A 27,370-nucleotide genomic window follows, 5' to 3' on the forward strand; every position below is an offset into this window, starting at 1 on the left:
CCCAGATTTTGACCCAGTGACAATGAGGGAATATGATATATTTCCAAATCAAGATTGTGAGTGACTTGAAGGGGAACTTGCAGCTGGTGGTGGTGTTTTCAGGTGTCTGCTGCGCTTGTGCTTCTAGAAGGTAATGGTTCTAGGTTTGGAATGTGCTGCCTACTTAAGGAGCCATAGTGAGTCCCTACGGTGCATCTTGATGGTGCACGCGGCTGCTACTGTTTGTGGTGGTGGAGATGGTGTATGTTTGTGGACTGGTGCCAATCAAGTAGGCTGCTTTGTTGTCTGGATGGTGTTGAGCTTCTTGAGTGTTGTTGGAGCTGCACTTATCTGAGCAAGTGGAGCATGTTCCTTCATACTCCTGACTTGGGCCTTGTAGGTTGTGGACAGGCTTTTGGGAGATGGGAGGTGAGATATCCTCCACAAGATTACTAGCATTTGAACTGCTCTCGTAGCCACAGTGTCTATATAGGAATTAGGAGCAGGAGTAGGTAAATGCAGCCCTCTGAGCCTGTACTGCCATTCAATCAGATGATGGCTCATCTCTTCCTGGTCTCAAATCCATCTCCCCACCTAATCTTCATATCCCTCTTTCCCTTTTTTTATTAAAATATGTCTATCTCCCTCTTGAAACCATTCGAGGATTCAGACTCCACTGCAGTATGGGGCAGCGAGTTCCACAAGTTCACCACCCTCTGTGAGAAGTCATTCCTCCTCATCTCAGTTTTAAATTCACTGCCTCACAACCTATATTGTGACCTTCTGTTCCAGATTGGTCCGCACTTATTTTATCAATTCCTTTCAAAATTTTATATATTTCAATCTGATTCCCTATCATCCTTCTAAACTCCAGTGAGTATAAGCCCAAACTGTTTAAACTCTTCTCATCCTTCAACCCTTTCATTCCCGGAATCAATCTGGTGAACCTCCTCTGAACTGCCTCCAATGCCACCACATCCTTCCTCAAATAAGGAGTCCAAAACTGGATACCATATTCCAGATGTGGTCTCGCCGATACCCGATACAATTACAACAACGCTTCTCTACTTTTATAATCCAGTCCCTTTGTAATAAATGCCAACATCCCATTTGCCTTTTTTATTACGTACTGCACCTGCATACCGACTTTCTGTGATTCATGAACATAGACATCCAGATCCTTCTGCCTGGACACATTTTGAATCTGCTTTCCATTTAGGTAATAATTTGCCATTTTATTTTTTTTCCTGCTAAAATGGATAATCTCACACTTGTCCACGTTAAATTCCATCAGCCAAATTTTGGCCCATTCTGTTAGCCTATCTATATCTGTCATTTGAATCTTTATATCCTCTTCGCTGTCTGCTCGCTTTCCCACCTATTTTTGTATCATCTTCAAATTTTGCTATGTTACACTCTGTCCTGTTTGCAGATCATTTATATAGATTGTAAACAGTTGCGGTCTGAGGACTGCCCCATTTGACATCCCACCAGTTACATTTCGCCAGCCAGAGAAGGACCCATTTATCCCGACCCCCTGCCTTCTGTCAGTCAGCCAAACCTCAAACCAATCCAGTACTCTACCCCCAATCCTCTGTAATCTCACCTTCTGGATCAGTCTTTTATGCGGCACCCTGACAAATGTCTTCCTGAAGTCTAGATGTACCATATCCATATGGCTAGTCCCGTTCAGTTTCTGGTCAATGGTAACCAGGATACTTAGTGTCTTCAGTGCAGGGAAGTGTATCTAGGTGTTGTTCAGAACAACAACTTGCATGTATATAGAACCTTCAATGCAATAAAACATCCCAAGGTGCTTTGCAGAAGAGTTGCAGAGCAAATTTTGACACCAGTCCATGTGAGCTATTGGGAACAGGCCATACAAAGCTTGGTCAAAGAGGTGAGTTTTAAGAAGCACCTTGTAGGAGGACAGACAGGCAAAGAGATTTTGGAGGGAATTCCAGAGCTTGGGGCCTTGGCTGCTGTAAATATGGCCATCAATGGTGGAGCAATTAAATTTGGAGATGCTCAAGGGGCCAGTATTAGAGTATAAATGTCTCAGAGCTTTGAGGCTGGAAGAAATTACAAGGATAGAGAAGGCTGAGACCATGGATGGATTTGGAAACAAAGATGAAGAATTTTAATACTGAGGCATTGTTTGACCAGCGTAGGTCAGATGTTCTGGATGAATAGGATTTTGTGTGAGAAGGGACACCAGCAGCAGAGGTTTGGATGAGTCCAGGATTGTGGAGGGCAGAATGTGGAAGGCCAGCCGGGAGTGCATAGCAATATTCAAATCCAGAAGCAACAAAGACATGGATGAGACCCTCCACAGCCGATGAGCTGAGGTAACGGTGGAGATGGCAGTGTTAGGGAAGTAAATATAGACAGTCTTATTGATGGTGTAGACAAGTGGTCGGAAGCACATCTTGGGGAGGTCAAACACAACATTGAGTTTGCAAACAGCCAAATAATTAAGAAATAGTAACGGAGTAGTTTGGGGAGATGGTGACAAGTTTTGATGCAAGGCTGTGTTTTGAGGAGTGTTTTAAAGCTGGAGGGTTGGAGGAGATTGAGAGAGGGTGTTCCAGAGAATGGGGTTGACTTGTACATCAGTGATGAAGGCGATGCATAAAAGGCGACATTTTGGAGAGTGAAATGTGTTGAAGAATACGAAAGACTGGTGGAGGTTTTATAAATATTTGAAGATTAAGCTGATTAGCTCCAGTTTATTCCCACAGCGAGCGTAGATTAGTGAGCGTGATGGGAAGGATTTGGCAAAGGACACAGTTGGATTTGCTCCATTGGTAACAACAACTCTGTGTTACTGATTGACAACTTCTGGCAAGATGATGCACCACTGTAGAGTAATCAAAAACCAAGCGGGTGTAAAGCCACAGAAATAAGAGTTTAGTAGAAGGCTTCAAAAGCAGGAGAAAAGGGTGGATTATAGAGGGCGTATCTGGAGGATGTTGGGTGATTGAGGGTACAGCTACCCATCGTGGGCAGATGGAGGGGGATGTTCACAAGAATCAAATGATTGAAGGATGGGGTGTGGCTAGAGGAAGTTGCAGAGATGGACGAAGAGATTTAAGTACAAGGATGAGAATTTTAAATCTGTGCACGTTCATAGAATCCCTACAGTGCAGCAGGAGGTCATTCAGCCCATCGCGTCTACACCGATCACAATCCCACCCAGACCCTATTCCCGTAACCCCACATATTTACCCTGCTAATCTCCCAGACACGAGAATCAATTTAGCATGGTCAATCAACCTACCCCACACATCTTTGTACTGTGGAAGGAAACCGGAGCACCCGGAGGAAACCCACGCAGACATGGGGGTAATGTGCAAACTCCACACAGACAGTGACTCGAGGCTGGAATTGAACCTGGATCTCTGGCGCTGTGAGGCAGCGGTGTTAACCACTGTGCTGCCCATAGTGTTGGGGAAATGTCAGTGAGGAAGGGGTGATGTGGGTGCTTTTCTTCTACCAGAAATTGATGAAGGATCTCCTTGACAGTGGTTCAGGCGCATGATTTTTTTAATATTAGGCTGGTGTCCATTGAGTCTGCAGCTACTTTGAAAGAATATTAACCAGGCTCACCCTATCTCGTTAACTATGCGCCTTTAGGCGCCAGACTGTGGCAACTAGGGGAATTTCACAGTAACTTCATTGCAGTGTTAATGTAAGCCTTACTTGTGACTAATAAATAAACTAATAACTTTTCATGGCTAATCCATCTAGTCTACACATCTTTGGATACTAAGGGGAAAATTAGCATGGCCAATCCACCTAAACTGCATAGTTTTGGACTGTGGGCGGAGACTGGAGCATCCAGAGGGAATACTCGCAGACATGGAGAAAACGTACACCCTCGCCACAGATGGTCACCCGAGGCTGGAATCAAACCCGGGTCCCTGGCGCTGTGAGGCAGCAGTGTTGGCCACTGTGCCACCAACATTTTCTCTTACTGACAATTTTCCTCTTTTTTTCTGAGTTAAGCGGGAGGAGTTTGCAAGAATGGAAGATTATGCACACAAAGCATCCCATGCATAATTTAAGTCTTTTCAGTGAGCTGTACTAATGCTGTGTGTGTGAAATGTTGAGAAGTTTGGGAGGGAGTGGAAAAGACTTTTCTAAGGATTATTCTTGATTGAACATGCAAACCTCTTAACTCAGTTGCCTGACTGTAATAAGTAACTTTGGCAGTGTTTTGGGAATGAGCTTTTCTCAATGGTAGTTGGTACATTAGGAGGGGCAGGGGGCCACAAAATACAAGGGGGAATTAAGAGGAGAAAGTATTCAGTCAATGACAACAAATATCGGAATGTTTCATAACCTTTGGCTCGAAACCAAGTGGAAAATTTCCACCTCTGTTTTCAGCAGTTCCGTGCAGAAGCAATGTGTGACCATCCAGTATTTGTAATCATTGATAAATATGCTTCAGAAAATGACTCTTGCTTTCTGTCGCATCAAAAATAACAATGTTTTCCTCTGAGGCACCAGCAAATGGAGAATTAAAAGAAGCACTCTCCTTATAATTATTGAATTTGATTCCGCAATTAACCCCTCTTAGGTTCTGACACACCTTTTTTTTAGTGTCTGTGCTTTTTCTTCCTTCCTGCAGGCAATGATTACATTCAGATCTGTGCCGCCACTACATTCCTCCATCTCTCCAGCTTCACTGTGCACTTAAACACCATCGCATACAAGGCTATGCAACAAATGTGTAAAAATGGGAATAGAATAGATAAGTCCTTGATGGCCAGCACATACATACTTCTCTGTGCTGTAAAGTTCTATGACACAACCATATATCGGCCCACGTACCCACTCTCACACTAATTTTCTGTCCTGTCCCACCACACACACATCCTGAGTCTGAGTGCTTGGTGGTATAAGCTATGGATTTGTGTTTTGCCTTTATTCCAGAGATAAGGTCCTTTCTGAAGCAGCACAGGGACAGTTGACTGCTTAAGATCTCCGATTTTGAACTCTTAATTGAGTGCTAACAATGGAATCCCTACACTGCAGAAAGGGGCCATTTGACCTATCAAGTCCTCACAGACTCTCTGACAGAGCATCTTACCCAGGCCCACTCCCCCACTTTATCCCCGTAACTCTGTGCATTTTACGACAGCTAATCCACCTAACCTACACATCTTTGGACGCTAAGGGGCAATTTATCATGGACTATCCATCTAATCTGCACATCTTTGGACTGTGGGAGGAAAGCAGAGCACCGGACGAAACCCGCAAAAGACACAGGGAGAATGTGAAAACTCCATGCAGTCACTCAAGGCCGGAATTGAACCTGGGTCCCTGGCACAGTAGGACAGCACTGCTAACTGCTGCGCCACCACGCCGCCCTCTCTTTTGGTCCAAGTTTGAGTTCAATATGAAGGGTTGAAGCTGATGATTGCTGTGTGTGTGCGCGTGCGTGTGTTTGTGCGTGAGTGTGTGTGTAAAGTGACACCCAGCACAGACTGGGAACTGCTGTTCTATTGACCAGTTTAGACCCTGACTCAAATGAAGCCTGTTCCAGATTTCTGTTAGAAGGTTTATTCTTAGATCCTTGAGTGCTTGCAATTTGATACAGGCAAAAGCACTTACAACATCAGGCTGCTGATCACTGGAAGATTAGGGATTGCGTTGCCTTCTTGTGCAGCTGATTGTTGTCGGGAGACTCAGTTGGCACAGTGTCAGGTGTAGTAATGGGGCTGATAGATAATGTGATGGTGCTCTTAAAGTTTCTAATCTTTATTGTAGCTTGTTAATAGGTGAGAACACACACTTGGCTGCCTCTTCTAGCACCAGTTTCAACTGCTCACTCACCGTAAATTTTGCCATTGAGTATTTGCTGTGGTGTTTACCCGGTCCTGCTGATTCTAGGAAATAGGAACTCGTGCTTTGAGCTTTCATGGCTCCTTGTTTCAATGTATTCGATGGAAAATCTTGGACGTTTTCCAACTCCCTACTTATTAGCATATTGGGAGCCAGCCCCATCTTGAGGATTCGCTTGTGATTGCTCTTATTGAGTCTATGGCTTCCATCGTACTTATATTGACGTAAATAATTCCAGCCTGACTGACTTTATTGGATAGGGTGGGTAGGGGGGATGGGGTGGAGCATATGTTGCTAAAGATTCCCCTAATAAACATTTGAAGGAAGTGATTACCATAAATTCTAACTTTTCAGTTCATACCCTCCAGTTTTGAACCCATTTATAAGCTTAGATTTTACCTCTTCTTCAAAGGCCATTCCCGCTTCCCATCCTGAAATTACGTTTCCCTCTAGGTCACTTTAACCATTTGCTTCAACCTTCTTGTATTTTTTTCCCAGTGAATCCCATTCCCTTTCTCTCGCTAGAAGTAGATTATTTTTTTCTCTTGGGTGAAGTATGATCTTGCCTATTAGGTAAACCATCCTTCATTCTCAGGGCGACATGGTGACAAGAGTGATTAGCACTACTGCCTCACACAGCGCCAGGGACCTGGGTTCAATTCCAGCCTCCAGTCACTGTGTGGAGTTTGTACATTCACCCCGTGTCTGCATGAATTTCCGGGTGCCCCAGTTTCCTCTCACACTCCAAAGATTTGCGGGTTAGGTGGAGTAGCCATAGTAAATTACCCTTTCGTGTCCTAAGATGTGTAGGGAAGCTGGATTAGCCATGGTAAATGTATGGGGTTATGGGGATAGGGCAGGGGAGAGAGCCTGGGTCAGATACTTTGTCAGAGAGTTGGTACAGACTCGATGGGCCGCCTACACTGGAGGCATTCTGTGATTGTTGCTCTGAAGGTGTTCCACTTGCCTTTTAAAAAACAAAACAAACAAAGAACAACCCAGCACGGGAAACAGGCCCTTCGGCCCAACAAGCCCGCACCGCCGCATCACCCTACACCTATTCTACCCTGCGTATCTACAAATAGAACCCCTGACTTAGCCAGATTCAGGGGAGAATAGTGTCAATTTGGTAAAACCAATCAGCCTAAGAGCACATCTTTGGGGTGTGGGAGGAAACCGGAGCACCCGGAGGAAACCCACGCAACCACAGGGAGAATGCGCAAACTCCCACAGACACAGGCCCAAATCCATGTATCTGCACAGCTAGCAGTGCTAGTCACCGAGCTGTTGCGGCGCCCGTCTACCGGTCCAGGATCAAGCACACACACCGACACGAAGTACTAGGCCACTCCCGGAACCTCCAGGAGCAGCCCACGCACGACCCACCGTGTGCATGCCCCTCGTTTGACAACGAGGTGGACCTCCACCTGCGGAGTGAAAAGACAAAAACGTTAATAGATATTTAGTTAGATATTTTTGAATGTCTTCCTCCAATCCATTTGGTTTATTTATTCTTAGCTCTTTAAAATTAGCTCCTTTTTAGTTTTGGATATTATGTCAAACTTGATCATTTACACCAGTTTTAATTTCTGGGGTCATTTACTGACATAGGGTGAAGATGGAAGCCACCAGAAGCAGTTTTCTTGCTGCAGTGGCCCATGAAGCAGGCTTTTGCCAACTCTGGCACGAAGCCACTTGGGTTGCACATGTTTTTATTTGGTTGACTGAAGTTTCCCATTTAAAATAGCTTTCCTGTCATTGGCAAGCCTTGTAACTGACACTTGCGTGCAGAAGTTGTGCGAATCAGTGCAGGTGCTCAGTGGCATCTGAACTACTGGGTAATCAGTTTCTGCTGAGCAGCCAGGCTGAATGGTGCAAATCCTCAGTGCAAGGCATAAATGTGGGGAAAGTTAAACACTTTTTAAATCCATAATGTGCCCACGCAGCTGATTCTCTGTCGTGGCCCATACAGCGTTAATAAATATGGTTTTCGTAGCTGACACGGCAGCTGGTCTGGAGCCAATGTTTGAGCGACTTTATCAAAACATTTATCTGAGGGAGCAAACCAATCCAATCAAATTCAAATCATAGACAGTGCAGAGGGATGCCATTTGGCCCATCGAGTCAGCACCAGCTCTCCAACAAAGCATCCCACACAGGCCCACTCTCTGCCCTATCCCCATAACCCCATGCATTTACCCCACTAATCGTCTTATCTAACACTATCTTGGGACACTAAAGGGCAATTTAGCACAGCCAATCCACCTCACCTGTACATCTTTCAGACTGTGGGAGGAAACCGGAGCACCCAGACGAAACCCAGACGCTGGGAGAATATGCAAGCTTCATCCAGGCACCTTGTGGGTTTTTTTTCTGCAGGACCATAGGGACTGAGGGATTGATTAGGGGAAGAACTTTAAACACCAAAACCAAGGAAAACAAATCTCCATGGCTTGAAACCCAATAGATACAACAACCAGTAAGACTGAAAAGAATAAGGATCATGTAAATCAGAAAGTATTGATTGGAGAAGTGCCAGTTTGGATTTTAAAGTCTGTGGGTTTTACGAGGAAATATGTGACTATTTTCCCACCTCATGAGAAGAATAGTGGTTTCTATGAAATGTTTACTGAATCACAGGATCTTTACCATGCAGAAAGTAGTAATTCGGCCCATTGAGTCTGCATTGACTCTCTGAAAGAACATTCTGCCTCTTTTGTCCCACTCCCCTGCCTCATCCAGGTAACCTTACACATTCTATCTTTGCAATTTAGAGTCAGTACACATACTCAAAGCAGCACATTTCAATTCCTTGTCCTTGGCCATGGTCTCCCTGACTTTTTCTCTCTCTTTACTTTCTCTCTTTCTCTTTCTTTTTTTCTCTCTTTCTCCCTTCCTCTGTCTGTCTTTCTCTCTCTCTCTCTCTGCCTGTCTTTCTCTCTCTCTCTCTCTCTGCCTGTCTCTCTCTCTCTCTCTGCCTGTCTCTCTCTCTCTCTCTGCCTGTCTCTCTCTCTCTCTGCCTGTCTTTCTCTCTCTCTCTCTCTCTGCCTGTCTTTCTCTCTCTCTCTCTCTCTGCCTGTCTTTCTCTCTCTCTCTCTCTCTGCCTGTCTTTCTCTCTCTCTCTCTCTGCCTGTCTTTCTCTCTCTCTCTCTCTGCCTGTCTTTCTCTCTCTCTCTCTGTGCCTGTCTTTCTCTCTCTCTCTCTCTGCCTGTCTTTCTCTCTCTCTCTCTCTGCCTGTCTTTCTCTCTCTCTCTCTCTGCCTGTCTTTCTCTCTCTCTCTCTCTCTGCCTGTCTTTCTCTCTCTCTCTCTCTGCCTGTCTTTCTCTCTCTCTCTCTCTCTGCCTGTCTTTCTCTCTCTCTCTCTCTCTCTGCCTGTCTTTCTCTCTCTCTCTCTCTCTGCCTGTCTTTCTCTCTCTCTCTGCCTGTCTTTCTCTCTCTCTCTCTCTGCCTGTCTTTCTTTCTCTCTCTCTCTCTCTCTGCCTGTCTTTCTTTCTCTCTCTCTCTCTCTCTCTGCCTGTCTTTCTTTCTCTCTCTCTCTCTCTCTCTGCCTGTCTTTCTTTCTCTCTCTCTCTCTCTCTCTGCCTGTCTTTCTTTCTCTCTCTCTCTCTCTCTCTCTCTCTGCCTGTCTTTCTTTCTCTCTCTCTCTGCCTGTCTCTCTCTGCCTGTCTTTCTCTCTCTCTCTCTCTGCCTCTTTCTGTCTCCTCTTGTTGCATGCATCCGTGGGTAGTTGCACCCACATGCGAGTGATTTCCTTGTCCATTTGCCTTCCCATAATCAGTAGCCAGATCCATGTGCTGCCTTGTGACTTGTGATGCGAGTCATGTGCGGAGGTCATATTAACTGGAATAGTGGGAATGCTGACCCAGCATTCCAGCTTTCACTGAAGTTTGTATGAATACAGAAGGCAAGAGTAGGTTGTGTTGTCGAGTCTCTGGTCTAACCCAGCTCTGTAGAAAATTCCAAATAATTACATAATTTAAAATAAATGACACTAAGCAGTTGGAATTGTGATTGGTGCCAGCTTGAAGAAATGTGTACACAAGTCAAATTAGGCTGACTTGACAATGATCTATCTGTGCAGATGGTTTATTTTTTTTCACAGTTTATACAGAATGATACATTTTCCCTGCCTCTACAGAATCCTTTTCTTCTCTTCCCCGTTATGTCGAATTTCAACATTGAAAACTGTCGACTCCCATTACAATGGTTTAACATTGTTTAATTACGGTTGCTAATTTGACATCCTACCCCATGAAACACCAAACCCCTCCCCTCCCCCCCCCGCCGCCTGCCAGTGATGTAATAGCCAGTTCTCCCTCTAAGGCTATGTAATGTTTACTCTCCCCACTTTTCCTCTTCTCCCTGTAGTTTCCCAACTCCAGGTGCCTGTTACTGCTCATACTTCCCGTCCCTTCATCTCCTGTTCATTTTTGTCTTTCAGTTGAAGCAGTGCAGCCAATTTCAATGTTTTGTATTTTGTCCTCCAGGTCGTGCGAGTCTCTGGCAGAGAAGAAAGTCGAAGGTGAGCCTGATGTTTGCAGTTTGCTCGTGCTTTCCAGTGGGGAAGCTGGAGGAACAACCTGGGCAATGAATAGTGCTGAGTCTTGAGACAGGTTCTCTGCGATGGTGGCTTCTTTGTTGTTTAAAAGCAAAATGCTGAGAATGCTGGATGTTTCAACTAAAAAGAGAAATTTCTGGAAATGCTCAGTAAATCTTTGTTCTTTTTTGTAAATCGAGCAATGTCAGTTGAGAGAGAAACAGAATTAACATTTCAGGCTATAGGAGCATAGAAAATGAATTTGCATTTGCATAGTCTTTTTCACAATCACTTGACATCCCAAAACACTTTACAGCCAATGAAATACTTTGGAAGTGTAGTTGATTTGATTTATTATTGTCATGTGTATTAACATACAGTGAAAAGTATTGTTTCTTGCGCACTATGCATATAGAGCACACCTCTCGTAAAGAAGGAAAGGAGAGAATGCAGAATGTGGTGTTACAGTCATAGCTAGGGTGTAGAGAAAGATCGACTTGGTACAAGATAGGTCCATTCGAAAGTGTGATGGCAGCAAGGAAGAAGCTGTTCTTGAGTCGGTTGGCATGTGACCTCAGACTTTTGTATCTTTTTCCCAGCGGAAGGAGGTGGACAAGAGTATGTCCGGAGTGCGAGGGGTCCTTAATTATGCTGGCTCCTTTGCCGAGGCAGCGAGAAGTGTAGACAGAGTCCATGGATGGGAGGCTGTTTTGCGAGATGGACAGGGCTACATTCACAACCCTTTGTAGTTTATTGCAGTCTTGGGCACAGCAGTCACTGTTGTAATGTAGGAAAGGAGGGGGGGAGGGAGTGGACTGGGGGTGGTGATGGTGGGTGGCAGTGATGTACTGGTATTGTCACTGGACTAATAATCCAGAGACCCAGAGTAACGCTCTGGAAACCCAGATTCAGATCCCACCATGGCAGATGGTGATACTTGGATACAATAAAATGCTGAAATTAAAAGTCTAATGATGACCATGAAACTATTGTCGATTGTTTTGAAAAAAAAACCTTCCGGTTCACTAAAGTCCTTTAGGAAAGGAAATCTGCCATCCTTAACTGGTCTGGCCAACACGTGACTCCAGATCCGCAGCTAGGTGTTTGACTCTTAAATGCCCTCACGATGGGCAATAAATGTTGCCACAGCCAGCGATGCCCATGTCCCATGAATGATTTTTTTTTAAAAAAAGCGAGCTGCTGCAAAAAGCAATCTGATCAGAACCAGGCAATCTGTTTTCTTGTTAGTTGAAGGATAAATATTAACCAGGACAGTGAGGATAACTCCCCTGTTCTTTTGAAATCACCATCACCTGAGCAGGCAGGTGAGACCATTGTTTAACCAAAAGCTGGCATCTCCAGCAGTGTGGCATACACTCAAGCACGAGACTCTGCTCGAGCCCTGGAGTGGGACTTGAACCCAGAACCATGTGACTCCGAGACAAGAGAGCTCCCAACTGAGACTCGAGAGTCGAGAAGCCCTCAGTTTAATCTGCCACCATTCACTACTTTAGGCTCATGCAGGGAGAGTGGAGGGTGAGCTACTGACAGTTGGCTGGTACCGTGAAACTATAGCCCGGGCACCATCTTGGGAAAATTGGAGGGTGTAGTGAGGTATTTTTAAGAGTGACCAATTTATGTCTAAAAACTTAGACTGTACGCAAAAACTTGCAAAAGGCAAAGTCGCTGTTCAAAAGACATAACTAGATTTATTTAAAGCACACAAGTCAAACAGGATGATCAGTACATTAACGTATGGCCGTTCGGAGGTCTCCAAGGGGTTAAACCGCTCAGGTTTAGACTTGGGAAACCTCTCCAAAGATCTGAGGCACTCAGCCAAATACCGAACAATTATACCTTTTGTTATCTAAAATACATGTCTTCATTAGCTTAAAATCAATTTTATTTAGTGTTCACATATCAGTCCTGTTTTTGACAAGTATCTCAGTCAATTGCAATCTGCCACTCAGTGCAATGATATCTCATTAATCCATTCAATCCGGACATCTTCCCATTTTAGCTAAACCCACTTCCTGGTTGTTATGTAACTATGGATGCTTTCCACAGATGAACCTTTCCCACAGTCACATTGCCAGGACAGAAAGATGCATGATTTCTGGGCCCTAAAAATGCATCATCACGTGTCTGGACAATGTATGTCATTATAATATTACAACATTTGTTCCAAAAACTTGAAAGTTTCTAATAGTTACTTTTGCTAATTAAGTGATTCCCAGCTTATAGCTCTAACCTTCTGATCTTACCATTACACTTTGCAGCATTTGCTTTTTTTGACGAGATGAACAATGCATTTTATGCATTAAAATCATTCAATGCTTTGATACTGATTAACTTTAAAATCATAATCAATTGTCTTAATACTGTTATTGAATTCACATATGAGCGAACTGTCCGTATTAACTTGTTATAAAGAATCATTTAACCCCTTCTCGCTATCCTGTCATTGAAAAGCCTATATCTGTCTATGAATCTCACTAGCTGATTTAAAATTCCCTTTTACAGAGGGTATTAGACCCAAGCAGGGAAACAAACTGTGCTCTTTTAAAGTCATTTCCAATCAAATCGCTGTCTTGATTAGTATGATCTGGCCTGTTGAATATATTAATGTCTGCAAGTGAACAAGTCTTGCAAGTCTGCAAATGATTCATTTTGGTAGGACAAATTTGAATGAGGATTACAGGGTCAATGGCAGGGTTCTGAGGAATGTAGAGGAACCGAGAGATCTTGGGGTTCATATCCACAGATCGCTGAAGTTGCCACTCCAGTGGATAAAGCCGTGAAGAAGGCCTATAGCACGTTAGCGTTTATTAACAGGGGGTTAGAATTTTAGAGCCGTGGAGTTATGCTGCAACTGTACAGGACCTTGGTGAGACCACATTTGGAATATTGTGTGTGCAGTTCTGGTCACCTCACTATAAGAAGGATGTGGAAGCATTGGAGAGAGTGCAGAGGAGATTTACCAGGTTTGGAGGGTAGGTCTTATGAGGAAAGAATGAGGGAGCTAGGGCTTTTCTCTTTACAGCAGAAGAGGATGAAAGGTGACTTAATAGAGGTTTATAAGATGATAAGGCGGATAGATAGAGTGGACATTCAGAGACTATTTCCTCAGGTGGATGTAGCGGTTACTAGGGGGCATAATTATAAGGTTCATGGTGGGAGATATAGGAGGGATGTCCGAGGTAGGTTCTTTACTCAGAGAGTGGTTGGGATGTGGAATGGACTGCCTGCTGCGATAGTGGAGTTGGACACTTTAGGAACTTTCAAGTGGATATTGGATAGGCACATGGAGCACACCAGAGTGATAGGGAGTGGGATATCTTGATCTTGGTTTCAGACAAAGCTCAGCACGACACTGAGGGCCGAAAGGCCTGTATTGTGCTGTACTGTTCTGTGTTCTATATTCTAAAATGATGGTTGATTTTAACTGTACAGCGCAGGGAGTTCCTCAGCTCAGCTGCTTTCAGTCTACACTGCAGACTGTAATTAGACTCTGCCCTTGGGATAGGGAGGGAATCGAGAAAAAGGCTCTCAGCTGGGGGAAGGAAAACAGCGAATTCCAATGCCCTGATCCACAGTGACTCAGTGGTAAATGAGTGAGGAACAACACAGAAGTGCTGAGCTTACCTGCAATTATCCCCATGTTTGAGGTTTGACATAAATGAAGTATGATTGGTGCCTCTAAAAGTAGCAACCCAATAGTCAGTGGGCAGAATTCCACCCTGCCCTCGCCCCTCGCCCCCCGCCGCCCACCATCAGGCGTGTTTTCCGTCAGTGGATATGGCGAGACTTTCCAGTCCTGTCGATTTTTACAGCATTTTGGTAGCTTGTCCATTCTGCCACCGGGGTGTTGCTTTTGGCAAGACTCCACCGGTGGGAAGGGCCAGAAAGTCCCAGCCGTGCCTTCCAAGGAAGGAAAGAGGAAAATAAATTTTCTTTAAAAAGAAAAAAATTGGATGTAAAAGGAACGAACCTGCTCATTGTGACCATTGTTTGTCAGTTAGACCCAGACATTGCCTCTGATGGTGTCTCCAGAACATTCTACTGAACTGTTGTTCATCTCCGCAGGCGACATTCGCAGAGAGAAGAAATTCCGGCCTCACCGTCGATTCGGAGATCGCAGGGAGAATGTCATTAGTGCTCGGACATACTTCTACGCAGATGAGTCCAAATGTGACCAATACATGGAGACCTTTTTAAAATGCATCGCAGCATCTGGTATGACTACCATTTCTGTTGGCGCTGAGGGTACTTTATTACAGAATGAATGGCATGAGGGCTCTGGTAAAGGGTAAAGGTGTTATATCTTTCTGTAGCTGGCTATTAAAGGTTACTTGATTCGTCTTATGGCACCAGCTAAGGTGGGCATGTTTCTAGGATTTGTACAATATCTGTAGATATTGTTGGTGAGTGGCAGTTTGTACAGTATTACTGGTAGCAAATGTGTTGTTCCTTACTGATGTTTTCTCACTGGGAGCAACAATGCTGCCTTGTGTTACATGGGTTGCTCCTTAAGTAGCCAGTTATTCTTTTCAACGTGGAGTTTGATGGCTGTTCTGTGGCAATTCTTAACCTCTCTTGGTGTCCTTTGCAGCTGGCAGTTCTGACGATGGATTTTCTGCTATCAAGTTGACAGCATTGGGGAGACCACAGTTCCTGGTAAGATTCTAATCCTGCTTTATGGTGGGGGGGGAGAGGAGAGGATTAGTTGCAGGGACGGTGATCTGAGATTGAATCTGATGTTCTGTCATTCCTCTGCAATTCTTGTGCTTTTACTCCCATCTCTGTAGCTGCAGTTCTCTGAAGTCCTGGTGAAATGGCGTGGTTTTTTCCACCAGTTTGCTGCTGAGCAGGGAAAGGAGGATCTGGCTGCTGTGGACACAAAGCTGGATTTGGAGAGACTGCAGGTGAGTGAGCAGGTCTTTTATCTAAAAGTCTTTTAAGTACATGGAACTTAGTAAGGTAGAGGGTTATTAGGTAAGCCTAGTCATCTCTAAGGTAGGGACATGCTCGGCACAACTTTGTGGGCCGAAGGGCCTGTATTGTACTGTAGTTTTTTTTCTATGTTTCTATGAGAAGATGGTTAAGGTTTGTGGGCACTGGCTGGGGCACAGAAAGATTCAAACCAGGTATCATCAGTTGTACTGCACTGTACTGCAGCACTGGCTTGCGTGCACAGCGGCGCAGTGGTTAGCACTGCTGCCTCACAATGCCAAAGACCCAGATTCAATCCTGGCCTTGGATAGAGTTTGCACTTTCCCCTGTATCTGTTTGGGTTTCCTCGGTTTCCTCTCTCACTCCAGGGATGTGCAGGTTAGATGGATTGGTCATGATAAATTACCCTTTAGTGTCAGGAGAATTAGCAAGATATATGCTTGGGGGTAGGGGGATAGGGCCTCAGTGGGATTGTTGGCAGTGCAGGCTTGATGGGCCAAATGACCTCTTTCTGCACTGTAAAGATTCTATGGCCTTAATGATATTAACATCAATGTACAACTTTTGATACTGCCTTTATCTTTGTTATTCCTGGGGACTGGAGGGAACAGAATTAGCACAAACCAGACAGGCAGTCCACAGGTTCTGTTGGGTCTATGTCTCATTCTCCAATCTAGCCCGTACTCCATCCTACCAACCTGCTTTCATTACTACATCATTAACATAGAGCTACTGCGATGATATTCCTTGTCAAACAGCTTCTTGCTGCTCCAATCAATGTTGCCCATGTGATAGAGGTTCGCATTGGGCAGAACGGTGGCACAGTGGTTAGCACTACTGCCTCAAAGCGCCAGAGAGCTGTCTTGAATTCTGGCCTCAGTACTGTGCATGGAGTTTGCATGTTCTCCCTGTGTCTGCGTGGGTTTCCTCCATGTGCTCCAGTTTCCTCCCACAGTCCAAAAGATGTGTGGGTTAGGTGGTTTGGCCATACTAAATGCGCCTTAGTGTCAGGGAGATGAGCAGGGTCAATACGTGGGGTCATGAAGTGTGTGGGATTGTTGTTGGTGCAGTCATGATGAGTGAAATGGCCTCCTTCTGCATTGTAGGGATTCCAAGGGGTGGGTGTTAAAGTGGAGGCTCTATTTCTGATTTGGCAATAGTAAATGCTATTTTCATTTTTGGAAATGTGTTAATGAGTTCTAATGCTAAAGCTGTCGTCCTTTTTCACGCTGATAGGGAAGACACCTAGGTAGATGTGAGATGGTGTGCTCCCAACTCCCTTTATATAAACCCTCCTGTCAGCATCAGGACAGTCCCGGTGCTGAGGAAGGCTAGAGGTGGTAAATGCTAATCTCACTTCTGTTCCAGCGGGTTTTGGGTAATTTCTGGAAGTTGCTATTGTATCCTGGAAAGGAAGTGGAGCCTTGGCCTCGGGTGAGGAATTTCTCCATTCTCTACATTCCAAACCGTTTTCTCTTTGCTTTCTACCACAGAACAGCTTGGCCAAACTTGGCATAGCCACCGTGGAAGAGATCAGCCACTGGTTTACTGGAGAGAACATTGGACTGTCTGGGTAAGCACCTGGTTCAAGCGCATTTCTCTGTATCTCACTGTGTGCGTATGTGTGTGTGTGTATGGCTGTGGGCGCTGTTTACTGTCATCCTCTGCTTTTCTAGAATGTTCTGTGCAAGTTTCATGGGCTGTGACCCAGCAGTGCTGACATTAACGTTAATTACACAGCAGAGATACGAGGGAGATTCCTGGTACCCACGCGAAGGCCCTCTTGGGGAAGTGCAAGTTTTCAAGTGCAGGAAGAGGTGTAGCGCGTGAACAAGTTTAATGAACCAGTCACATGAGGATCCTCCAGCATTAAGAGGTATCCTCAGGTATTCTGACAGGTATGGTTGAACTCTGTAAACGCGATGGTCAGTTGCCCTGTGCATGTGCGCTCTCTCCACCACCCCAACCACCATCCCACCCTCCCCCCATCCATTGTCTAAAGTTATTAATTTGGTATGTAATAATTGAAACTGGACTCTTTATTCCTGCAGCTAATAAATTGTTGTTGGAATTTTTTTTGTTAGTTTTAAATTTTCTCTTTTTCTCCTATTACACAATCAAATCTTTCCTTTTCTAGTATCTAATTTGGCTCAAAATTTATCCTGTTTCATTCTGTGTTGTTCCTCAATCTCTTCCTCATTGTTAAATCTTGCTGAGTAAGGAGCTGGACTATTGTTCCCAGGGTCCAGATGCCCTGGTTATCCTAATTAATAGCTTGCACTTAAAGCAACTTGTAGGGCAAAAATTCTTGATGAGAAAGGATTGTTAAATAATGGAGCTTGCTAGGACTTGCCCCACTGCAGCAACTTCTAGACTTTGGAGCCTTGAAGTAAAGCTCATTCTTGGCTACATTTAATAAGTCAGTGAGATCTGTTCCAGACTAGTCAGCAGGGCCTTAGCTTCTGTATGTATTAAGTTAGCTGATCTCAGCCAAGGTTGTCTTTGGATGAACTACTCCTTTTGATTTGATTTATTATTGTCATATGTATTACTATACAGTGAGAAGAATTGTTTCCTGCGGCTGTACAGACAAAGCATACCATACATAGAGAAGGAAAGTAGAGAGTGCAGAATGTAGTGTTCCAGTCATAGCTGGGGTATGGACAAAGATCAACTTAATGCGAGATTGGTCTGTTCAAAAGTTTGATGGCAGCAGGGAAGAAAATGTTCTTGAGTCAGTTGGTATGTGTCCTTTTTCCCAACAGAAGATGGAAGAGAGTATGCCCAGGGGGTCCTTAATTATGCTGGCTGCTTTTCTGAGGCATTGGGAAGTATGGACAGAATCAATGGATGGAAAGCTGGTTTGCGTGATGGACTGGGCTTCATTCACAATCGTTTGTTGTTCCTGGCAGCCTTGGGCTGAGCAGGAGCCATACCAAGCTGTGATACAACCAGAAAGAATGGTTTGCATGGTGCATCTGTAAACATTGGTGAGAGTTGTAGCGGACATGCCAAATTTCTTTAGTCCTCTGAAAAAATAGAGGCGTTGGTGCGCTTTCTTAACTGTATTGTTGGCATGGGGGGTGGGGGCGGTGCAGGGGGGTGGCAGAACAGGTTGTTGATGATCTGGACACCTAAAAACCTGAAGCTCTCAATGATTTTTACTTTGCCCTGGACCAGCAAACGATAAAATCAGCCCATTTCTGCTCTTGAATGATGCTCAGTGAGTCCTACTGGAGAGTACTTGTATAAATTGTGAATAAGAATATGATTGAGTGCAAATTTAATTTCCTGTATGGCTGAATAACCTCATTGTCCAGATTCGCACACTCCATAGAATGGTTGTAGCACAGAAGGAGTCCATTTGGCCTGTCCTGATTGTGCTAGCCCGCTACAAGAGCAATTCAGCTCGTTCCACCCTCATCTTTTCCCTCAAGCCCTTGCATTGCTTTTTCTCTTCAGGAGTTTGTTCAGTTCTCTTGAATGCCATGATTGAATCTGTCCCCACCACACACTCTGGCAGAGGGTTCCAGTTCCTAACCACTCGTGTAAAAATAAAAGTATTCCCTCATGTCATCTTTGATGCTTTGTCAATCATCTTTAAATCTGGCAGTAGTGTTAGGAACAAGTTGACAATGGGAACAGTTTCTCCCTGATTCTCTCCTCAGACCCCTCATTGTTTTGAAGAGCTCTCTTCTGCAAGCAGAACAGTCCCAACTTTCAAAGTTTATTTATTAGTATCACCAGTAAGCTTACACTAACAGTCCAATGAAGTTACTGTGAAAATCCCCTAGTTGCCACACTGTGACGCCTGTTCGGGTACACTGAGGGAGAATTTAGCTTGGCCAATGCAGCTAACCAGCACATCTTTGAGACTGTGGGAGGAAACTGGAGATAACCCATGCAGACACAGGGAGAATGTCCAAACTCCACATAGACAGTGACCAAGCCTAGAATCAAAACCCCCCCCGCCCCCTGGCACTATGAGGCAGCAGCGCTAACCACTGTGCCACTGTGCATCTGTGCAACTAAAGTCCCTCATTCCAGGAAACATTGTGATAAACCTTTTTCTGCACTCTTTCTAAAGCTTTCAGATATTTTTCAAAATGTGGCATTCAGAATTGGGCATACTACTACGGTTAAGGCCGAACCAATATTTTTATAAATGTTCACTATAGCTTCCTTGCTCTTGTACCCTGTCCCTCTATTTATAAATTCCAAGATATTGTATACTTCATTAATAATTTTCTCTACCTGCCCTATCACCTTCAGCAGTTTGTGCACATGCCCTCAAATCCCTCTGCTCCGGCACCCACGTTAGAATTGTATCTTTTATCCTGTCTCCTTGTTCCTCTGACCATAACGTATCACGTCACATTTTTCTGTGTAAATACTTGTTCACGTGGGATGGCTGTTGGTGTCCAAGAAACAGTATTGTAGAAACGGCGTGTGTCTGTATGAGGAGAATGAAGGAAGTTGACATGGGGAAAAGGTAGCAAAAGAACTGGTGAAAATAATGAAAGAGTGTCCATTTTCGTTCATTGGTGCACATGTCCCGTGGGGAAATTGTCACGCATGTGCTCACTATTGGCTTGTGTCAGGTTGCTGACATCAGCACATCCTTTATCATGATACTGACTCTTGTGTATCTTGTCTCCTTTTCAGCACGGTAGACCTATTGGATTGGAACAACCTGATTGACAACCGCACAAAAGTTGCCAAGCTCTTTGTAGTTCCAAATCTGAAGGTGCGGAGCAAATGTGTTGGTCGGTAGAGTTGGGCTATACGTGTACGGGATATTTTGTGTTGAGGAAATGATGCCTGTGTAAGTCAGGGTGGTAACCAGTGCCACGTTGCTCTCTTTAGTTCAGAGCTTGGCAGATTCTTCACTCTGCAGTTCCTGGGGGGGAAACTTTGCTAATGCTGATTCTTCCACCCTAGCCAGTTCAGAAATCCCCACCCCTAATGCTAGAGGTGGGAACGTTATAACGGAAGTGGTGCCTCACACTTGAGAGCTGTGTCACAGTGAGATATAGGATACCAGGACAAGTTCTGCCCCAGTTCACCTGACAGCAGCCAGAATGGCTCACCGACGCTGTGAGCTGAAGGGGAAAAAAAATCTGCTGAATGTCTTTGCTTCCCGTTTAAAACACTGTCTGTTCAGAATGAATGAAGTAATCGCTGTCCTCCAGGCTTACTTACCCTGATCCAGTAAAGGCCTGGAGATCACCTTTTCACCAATAGTAGAGCCAATCCCTGCTTAAAAACAAGCATAGTTCCACATGAACACATTAAGAATTCTCCCAGACTCCACAACCCTTCCGAAGGTGAGAGCATACAAGCCCCTCAGACTTTCTCCCACTCCAGAAGACCATAATTTGATGGGGCACGATCCAAGCTGATTGAGGTACTATTCCAAATTGTGGTCCTCTGGAAGTTGTTAAGACTGTTTTTATCCCTTAAACCCCAGGAGTTTCAGAAACTCTTGTATCTTGAAGCTTCACCTTTTCTTGACACTTTACTCCCCAGGTATTTTTAGCCAAGCTGTTTTGCATACTTCTGTTTTGAAGTTCTTTTATTTTTGTCCCCGTATTGCTTGCTGGAAGGTTTTGATGTAATGGACAGTAGAGTCCTTTACATACGGATTAAGCTTTGTCTGTTTTATTTCACCAGCATTCCATTGTTCAATGAGATGTGAAGCTCCCAGTCCAAAGATGTGCGGGTTAGGTGCATTGGCTATGCTAAATTGCCCCTTAGTGTCCTGGGATGCGTAGGTTAGAGGGATTAGTGGGGTAATGGGGATTGAGCCTGGGTGGGATTGTTGTCAGTCAAGGCTCGATGGGCCGAATGGCCTCCTTCTGCACTGCAGGGATTCTAAGATTTCTATTGTATCCCAGAGGCACAGAAGAAGGCCATTCACCCCTGTCGTGCCCACACTGGCTTTCCCAAGGAGCAATTTAGCTAGTGCTACTCCCTGGCCTTCTCCCAGCGAGATGCAGGTCGTCTTAATTGGTCATGCTAAATTGCCCATAGTGTCAGGGGACTAGCAGGGTGGAGGTTAAGGGGATAGGGTTTGGGTGGGATTGTTGTTGGTGCAGGCTCGATGGGCTGAGTGGCTGCCTTCTGCACTATGATTCACCTTTTAAGACTCTCCTTTTTAAAGAAACTCTGTTGATCAAGCGTTAGACAATCTGTCCCAGTGTAACCATCTTTGACTTGGTGGCGATTTTCTTTCCTGAATAAAGCCCTGTACAGCACATTGGGATGTATTGCAAATTGAAAGGTGCTATTTATACAAGCTATGTTGGTATGCAGTTGCTGCGACTGTGTTAACCCGCGCATCCACATCAAGAGATGACTATGAAGGAGTGACGGCTGGTTGTGCTTTTCCTGCAGACGGGCGAGGTTGAACCACTTCTCCTACAGTTCACAGAGGAGGAGGAGCTGCAGATGAAAAGGATGCTGCAGAGGATGGATGTCTTGGCAAAGGTAGGGGAGGCGAAAGGGCACAGAGCTCCAACTGATTTGATTCAATTTACTATTATCAGATGTGTTGGTATACAGTATTGTTTTTTGCGTGCTATACAGACATAGAGAAGGACAGGAGAAAGTGCAGAATGTTTTGTTACAGTCATAGAGTATAGAGAAAGATCAACTTAATGCAAGGTAGGTCTATTCAAAAGTCTAATGGCAACAGGGAAGAAGCTGTTCTTGAGTGGGTTGTTACGTGACCTCAGACTTTTGTATCTTTTGCCCGATGGAAGAAGGTGGAGGAGAGAATGTCCGGGGTGCGTGGGGTCCTTAATTGTGCTGGCTGCTTTTCCGAGGCACTGGAAGTGTATGATGGTGTGGAGGGGGCGCTCTCGGTTCACCTGAACCACAGTGCTGTTGCTTCTCCGACATTTCTCCTGCACACAAATGTTCTCCCCTCAGACCCTTTTTGTTCAGTCAGAAAGTCAGTGCCACATGACCTCATGATGAAGCAGCCAAAGACCTGACTTTGGCCGCAGTGAAGTTTGCGTTTTATTTGAGAGAAGCACGGAGATGTCCTAACTCTCGTGATCTGGGACTAAAACAGTCACTTTTTGACATGCCCACTCTCCACAGGAAGCCTTGCAGAGGAAGGTCCGCCTCATGGTCGATGCCGAGCAGACCTATTTCCAGCCGGCTATCAGCAGACTGACCCTGGAGATGCAGCGGAAATTCAACACCAAGAAGCCCGTCATCTTCAACACCTACCAGTGCTACCTGAAGGTGAGGCACTGCAGGGGTAGGGGGAGACAGTATTTGAAAACGGTGAGATATAGGATACCAGGACAAGTTCTGCTGCTCTCACAAATGATAGTCATGATGTGGAGATGCTGGCGTTGGACTGGGGTAAACACAGTAAGAAGTCTCACAACACCAGGTTAAAGTCCAACAGGTTTATTTGGTAGCAGAAGCCACTAGCTTTCAGAGAGCTAGTGGCTTGTGCTTACAAATGGCGCCATAGGATCTTTTACTTTCACTGGAAAGGAGAGACTGGGCCATGTTTGATATCTGTAGGGCCCATTCATTCCTCAGAATAGACGAAGACAGCAGTGGTACGTTGAATTTGTTTTATTGACTTAGAATTTTAAAATTAACACATTACAATGAAAGAAAAGAAAGATTTACTAGAAAGAGAGAGAAAAGGTTAGAAATCAAAAGAGAAAATGCTAGAAAATCTCAGCAAGTCTGGCAGCATACGAAAGGAGAGAAAAGAGCTGATATTTTGAGTTCACATGACCCTTTGTTAAAGAGAGAGATAGATACCATCAAAAGCCAGTCCTGACAGGCTTGACCCAAACCTCACTGGACACATAAGACTGTATACAGAATTATAACTTCTCCATTATCTCGTATGGAAATCGCTTGGTATGAGCTGTGTCTCCAACTTTCATAAACAATTTGCAGCTGTGGCCATGAAAGCTTTGTTTTGGCTTATGAGAAAGCCATTTCTGCTAGCATTGTACTTTCAAAGATTGCAGTCAATTTTCAAGCTAGTTCCACCATGCCTGCTGAGTTTAAAATTTGGTCAAGTTAGTTCTAAAAGCTTAGCATTTAGTTACATAGGCAGAAATATCTTAAAATGAAGTCTTTTCATTAATTGAAGCAAACCATACAAAGGATCCCACAATATCTCAGCCAAAAGATGGCATCTTTAACAGTGCAATAGTCCGTCAGTATGCCATCCTGCATTATGTGCTTGAGAGATAAAATGGGGCTAGAGCTCTTGGATTCTTTCTTTTGTCAAGTGTGCTTCCAACTGATGAGTGATCTAGGAAGGGAGGTGAATAGCACAGATGGAGGTCAGGGCATCCCGAGCAGTGTGGAGTGTCCATTGGCTCAGTAAGGGATAGGCAATGTGAGCCAAGTTTTGAACAATCCAATTAGACACTGGCTGATTCTGTCGCTGGACTGCTGTACCAAAGCCACACTGACGGTTTCCTATTTCCTTTCTATCCCCCCAGGACGCTTATGATACCGTTACTGTGGATGTGGAACTGTCGCGCCGGGAAAACTGGTACTTTGGAGCAAAGCTGGTGCGGGGTGCATACATGGCCCAGGAACGAAAACGTGCCCAGGAGATTGGGTACGAGGATCCCATCAATGAAACCTATGAAGACACGAATGCCATGTATCACAGGTAGGGATCCTTGCCTTATCTGTGCACAAGGAATGAATTGAGCTTGCTTTGCGTCTGCACTGAGAGGAGTTTCTCTCTAACCATCTCCTTCGAGGCAGGCGTTGCACCCGTTGAGGTTGGGCGGCACAGGAAGATCCCCATAACTGCACTAGCTGATGAGAAGGCTTGGGGTGTGTCTGCAGATGGATGTTGCATTCTGATCTTGGTTCAGCAGCTCCTTGTGGAGCATTTTGATCACAGTGGCCTTTTTAAGGGAGGTTGGCTGGCATTGCCAGACCTTCTAGCTTGGCTGTGAATTAATCAACCAGTCATATCATGTTAAAGAAAGCTCACATGCACACACAAGTCGACACAATGATATGATAGAATGCAGGAGGAGGGCTTCCTCCAAAGTTGCTGCCGTCCTTCAGTGAGGTCACAGTGTAGTCTGGTTACCACCTGGTCAGTTCCTTTGTTTAATAGCATCACATAGGCTTACCTTAACCCTGCAATGAAGTTACTGTGAAAATCCCCTAGTCGCCATACTCGGGCGCCCGTTCAAGTACGCTGAGGGAGAATTTAGCACGGCCAATGCACCTAATCAGCACGTCTTTAGGACTGGGAGGAAACCGGAACACCCGGAGGAAACCCACACAGGCACTGGGAGAATGTGCAGACTTCGCACAGACAGTGACCCAAGCCGGGAGTTAAACCCAGGTCCCTAGTGCTGTGAGGCAGCAGTGCTAACCACTGTGCCCTTCACTGTGTGAACAGAACTGGACTCAAGTCAAAGTAATGGCAGTCAGCAGTTTATGTCCACCCTGCCTCGATTAGGTTGCTTATTATTCCTGCTGGCCTTGTATCTGATGGACAGGTGCTGGGTTTCTGGAGTTCCTGATCTTCTGTTGTTGTCATTCAGGTGCTTGGATTACATCCTGGAGGAAATCAAAGTGAACAAGAAGGCCAATGTAATGGTGGCATCGCACAATGAAAAATCAGTTGCATATACACTGCACAGGTAACGGAAGAATGTTTGACCATGCATCTTTTTGGGTGCCGCATTGCTGATGTGATTCTGGGATCAGAAATATGGTTATATTATACCAGTGCTTTTATACTCTGCCAAGGTGGGGGTTGTGGAATTGAAGGAGCATTGTTCGGCCAGTTGGGATCTTGTCTTGTCTCTTTCCTCCTCCTGACTTCCATTGCACGGTAGCATAGTGGTTAGCAGTGCTGCCTCACAGTGCCAGGGACCCGGGTTTGATTCCCGGCTTGAGTCACCATCTGTGTGGAGGTTGCACATTCTCCCTGTGTCTGCGTGGGTTGCCTCCATGTGCTCTGATTTCCTCCCACAGTCCAAAGATGTGCAGGTTAGCTGGATTGGCCATGCTAAATTGCCTCTTAGTATCCAAAGATGTGTGGGTTTGGAGGGATTAGTAGGGTAAATACATGGAGTTGCAGGAATAGAGCCTGAGTAAAATGCTTTATTACAGAATCAGTGCAGACTTGATGGGCCGAATGACGACCTTGTGCATTGTACGGATTCCATGACTCTATTCTATGACACCAACATCTGTCGCTTTTTGGCTAAGAGCAGTGTCGGTTCAAGCCTGAGGTGGGGTGCAATCCCTCACCTTGTCAGCTTGGATCGTGGCTGTCCCTTTTATGGACACCATGAGATGGAATCAGTTGGAGTTTGAATGGATTTGTGTTTGCCTGGACCTTTCTGAGCATTGGCTTTGTAACTGTAAGGATGGAGTAAAAATTTTTTTAAAAATCTTTGAAAGGATTCTTACTGGTTTAAAAACTAGTCTGGATGTTCTGAATAAAATAAATTGTCCTTGCTTGTTTGAAACCACTCCCTCTTCCAGTGGTTCCAGAGTGGATTCATGAGAGCTTTTGAATCTTTTATTTGTACGTGAATTATTTTTCATCCATTAGAAAGGAGTACATGCTGGACATTGTGGGATGAGAAAAATGTCAGCCATGATTGAATGGCGGAGCAGACTCGATGGACCGAGTGGCCTAATTCTGTTCTATGTTTTGTGGTCCTTATTGTGGGAGTAGGGATGTGAATGTTAGAGTCTCCTTTTCTTCACGTTACTGATCCTCAATGCATCATCATTTCTTACACACACACACACACACACACACACACACACACACATATACACACACACACACACACACGCACACACACGGCTCACTATATTTCAGCTGCAGATTTTCTCATGTTCTCTTGCTTTTATTAACGTTGCAGCTCAGGACATTCCATGCCTTGGATTGTGTAGCATCAGCATCCATGGTCGGTGCTGGGGCCTCAGCTTTTTACCATTTATATAGATGATCTGGAGGAGGGAACCGAGTGTAGGGTGTCGAAATTTGCTGATGACACCAAGATTGGGGGAACGGCAAATTGTGCGGAGGGTGTGGAGAGTCTGCAGAAGGATCTAGATAGGCTGGGCGAATGGGCCAGGAAATGGCAAATGGAATTTAATGTTGGCAAGTGTGAGGTGGTCCACTTTGGTAGGAAGAATGGTAGGAAGGACTATTACTTACGGGGCGAAAAACTGCAGCAGGCGACGGTGCAGAGGGACCTCGGGGTCCTTGTGCATGAGTCGCAAAAACCCAGCTTGCAGGTGCAGCAGGTGGTCAGGAAGGTGAATGGGATGCTGGCCTTCATAGCGAGGGGGATTGAATATAAAAGTAGGGAGGTCTTGCTGCAGCTGTATAGGGCATTGGTGAGGCCGCAGCTGGAGTACTGTGTGCAGTTTTGGGCGCCGCACCTGCGCAAAGATATTTTGGCCTTGGAGGGAGTGCAGAGGAGGTTTACTAGGCTGATACCGGAGTTGAGGGGGTTGAGCTATGAGGAGAGGCTGAATAAACTAGGCTTGTACTCGTTAGAGTTTAGAAAAATGAGGGGAGATCTCATTGAGACGTATAAGATGATGAATGGGATGGATAGGATAGAGGTGGAGAGACTCTTCCCGCTCAAAAAAGACAGTAGGACTAGGGGGCACAGCCGCAGGATAAAGGGGGGGCGGTTTAGAACAGAGTTGAGGAGGAACTTCTTCACTCAAAGGGTGGTGAATCTCTGGAATTCTCTGCCCGTTGAAGTGGTGGAGGCTGCCTCGCTAAATATTTTTAAGACGCGGGTTGATGGGTTTTTGATAAGAGAGGGGATTAAGGGTTATGGGGAGAGGGCGGTAAAGTGGAACTGAGCCACGACAGATCAGCCATGATCTTAATGAATGGCGGGGCAGGCTCGAAGGGCTAGATGGCCTACTCCTGCTCCTATTTCTTATGTTCTTATGTCCTTGAGCTAGGCTGTGGAATTATAGTCAAGTTTTAATGAATAGAGGAGAATTGTTGTGTTTCTGACTTGACCTCTTAGCCATCCGACC

General features: G+C 45.1%; 1 protein-coding gene across 1 annotated transcript in view; it reads left to right on the forward strand.

Moving 5' to 3' along the window:
• The window catches only part of LOC145355814 (proline dehydrogenase 1, mitochondrial-like), a 36,711-nt gene that overhangs the window by 6,525 nt on the left and 2,816 nt on the right, over window positions 1-27,370 (forward strand). Inside the window, exons 3-12 of the mRNA XM_080208207.1 lie at window positions 10,317-10,351; window positions 14,453-14,602; window positions 14,979-15,043; window positions 15,175-15,291; window positions 16,813-16,892; window positions 19,985-20,066; window positions 21,716-21,808; window positions 22,427-22,573; window positions 23,812-23,987; window positions 24,886-24,984. Coding sequence (XP_080064333.1) covers window positions 10,317-10,351; window positions 14,453-14,602; window positions 14,979-15,043; window positions 15,175-15,291; window positions 16,813-16,892; window positions 19,985-20,066; window positions 21,716-21,808; window positions 22,427-22,573; window positions 23,812-23,987; window positions 24,886-24,984 — 1,044 coding nt within the window. The remainder of the gene's footprint in view (window positions 1-10,316; window positions 10,352-14,452; window positions 14,603-14,978; window positions 15,044-15,174; window positions 15,292-16,812; window positions 16,893-19,984; window positions 20,067-21,715; window positions 21,809-22,426; window positions 22,574-23,811; window positions 23,988-24,885; window positions 24,985-27,370) is intronic.

Source organism: Carcharhinus amblyrhynchos, chromosome 20, assembly GCF_965287045.1.
Source record: "Carcharhinus amblyrhynchos chromosome 20, sCarAmb.v2.hapA, whole genome shotgun sequence".
Taxonomy (NCBI): domain Eukaryota; kingdom Metazoa; phylum Chordata; class Chondrichthyes; order Carcharhiniformes; family Carcharhinidae; genus Carcharhinus; species Carcharhinus amblyrhynchos.